The sequence below is a fragment of the Naegleria gruberi genome (assembly GCF_000004985.1).
Source record: "Naegleria gruberi genomic scaffold NAEGRscaffold_115, whole genome shotgun sequence".
Classification (NCBI taxonomy): Eukaryota; Heterolobosea; class Eutetramitea; order Acrasida; family Naegleriidae; genus Naegleria; species Naegleria gruberi.
Window position 1 is genome coordinate 3442 of NW_003163212.1, and position 1256 is coordinate 4697.

General features: G+C 27.9%; 1 protein-coding gene across 1 annotated transcript in view; it reads left to right on the forward strand.

The window, feature by feature from the left end:
• Nucleotides 1–337, forward strand: part of NAEGRDRAFT_54623 (uncharacterized protein) — a gene marked incomplete at both ends in the record, with an annotated part of 3778 nt that extends 3441 nt beyond the window's left edge. The window contains one exon of the mRNA XM_002668708.1: nucleotides 227–337. Coding sequence (XP_002668754.1) covers nucleotides 227–337 — 111 coding nt within the window. The remainder of the gene's footprint in view (nucleotides 1–226) is intronic.
• Between the last annotated feature and the right edge of the window lie 919 nt (nucleotides 338–1256).

The following is a 1256-nucleotide window of genomic DNA, read 5'->3' on the forward strand; positions in this document are numbered from 1 at the left end:
TTTTTATTACACTTAGAATATTAAAACCTGTAATTTATTCTGGTGATAGTAGACATTTCTTATACTCTAATATCTTTTATTTTCCTCTTTTTGTTGTTTTCCCATGGAGAATAATTGTAAAGTTTCTATCATTAACATGGTAAATCTTCAATATGTAAAATTACCACAAAAGATATTTATTAGGTAGAGAGTGGATAGTTTACATGCTTCTTGTCATGTTTCCGAGTGTAAAAGTAATCAACATCATAAGAAACTTAATAAAAACATCAATTATTCAGATATCGAAGATCTCCAAGAGTTACGATACAAGACTTTAAATTATACATTTAATAATTAAATAAACATTATACGTTGTTGTTTTATTATTGTTTAATTTGTAATTGGGCCATGAATCAACTCTGGTAGCATGAAATATCGGAACTTGGCAAATTGATAAGATGATGAAAATCTGATAATAAATATGATGTTTATTATCTATTTAAATAGTAGTACTAAAAGACATGATTCAAGTTGGTGAAGTACATGTTGAGTTATGGTCCATGTACTTTTTCAAAATTCACATGTACCTATCCCTATCATAACTTGACCAAAATTGATAAGATAAAGTTCTCCTACCTACTATTGACTATTCCGAACAATGCTACATTGACAGTTTTCCAACTTATCCAGTAGATCCAACGGTGATGAATTTAGTGAAAATTTTGACATTTCACCAAAATTACATTACTAAAAATTAATTTCCACAAATACTATTATTATATTGATGGAAAACAATAATGATGATGGTTGGTAAATGATCCGATGATGGAACACCAAATTGTGATTTTCCATCAAGAAAAATAAATTCCAATTTCATGATGATAATCCACCAATAAAAATTACTAATATTACTACTATTTAGATAATGTTGAGATGATGTTGTGAAAGTTTGGTGGTTTCATGATGTAAAACCGCTCCGAGAATGGTCATGTCCATAGAGGACCATTTGTTGAATATTTTTTGATTCTTTTGTTTAAAAAATATCACTTCACTCCTAGTATCTTCATTTCAATATGGAAAACATTGATATTCAATGTACATCATCTTTGGATATCCGTCAATATTAAAATAATTAATTTTATTGTTTAAAATCATCAAGAAATTTAAATATAATGCCATCATCTTTAGATGAATCTTGGAAAACTTTCAAATCAATAAGACTCTCGGATGTTGTTCGAACGAGATTGAGTTGTTGTTCTAATAGTATCCTCAAGTTA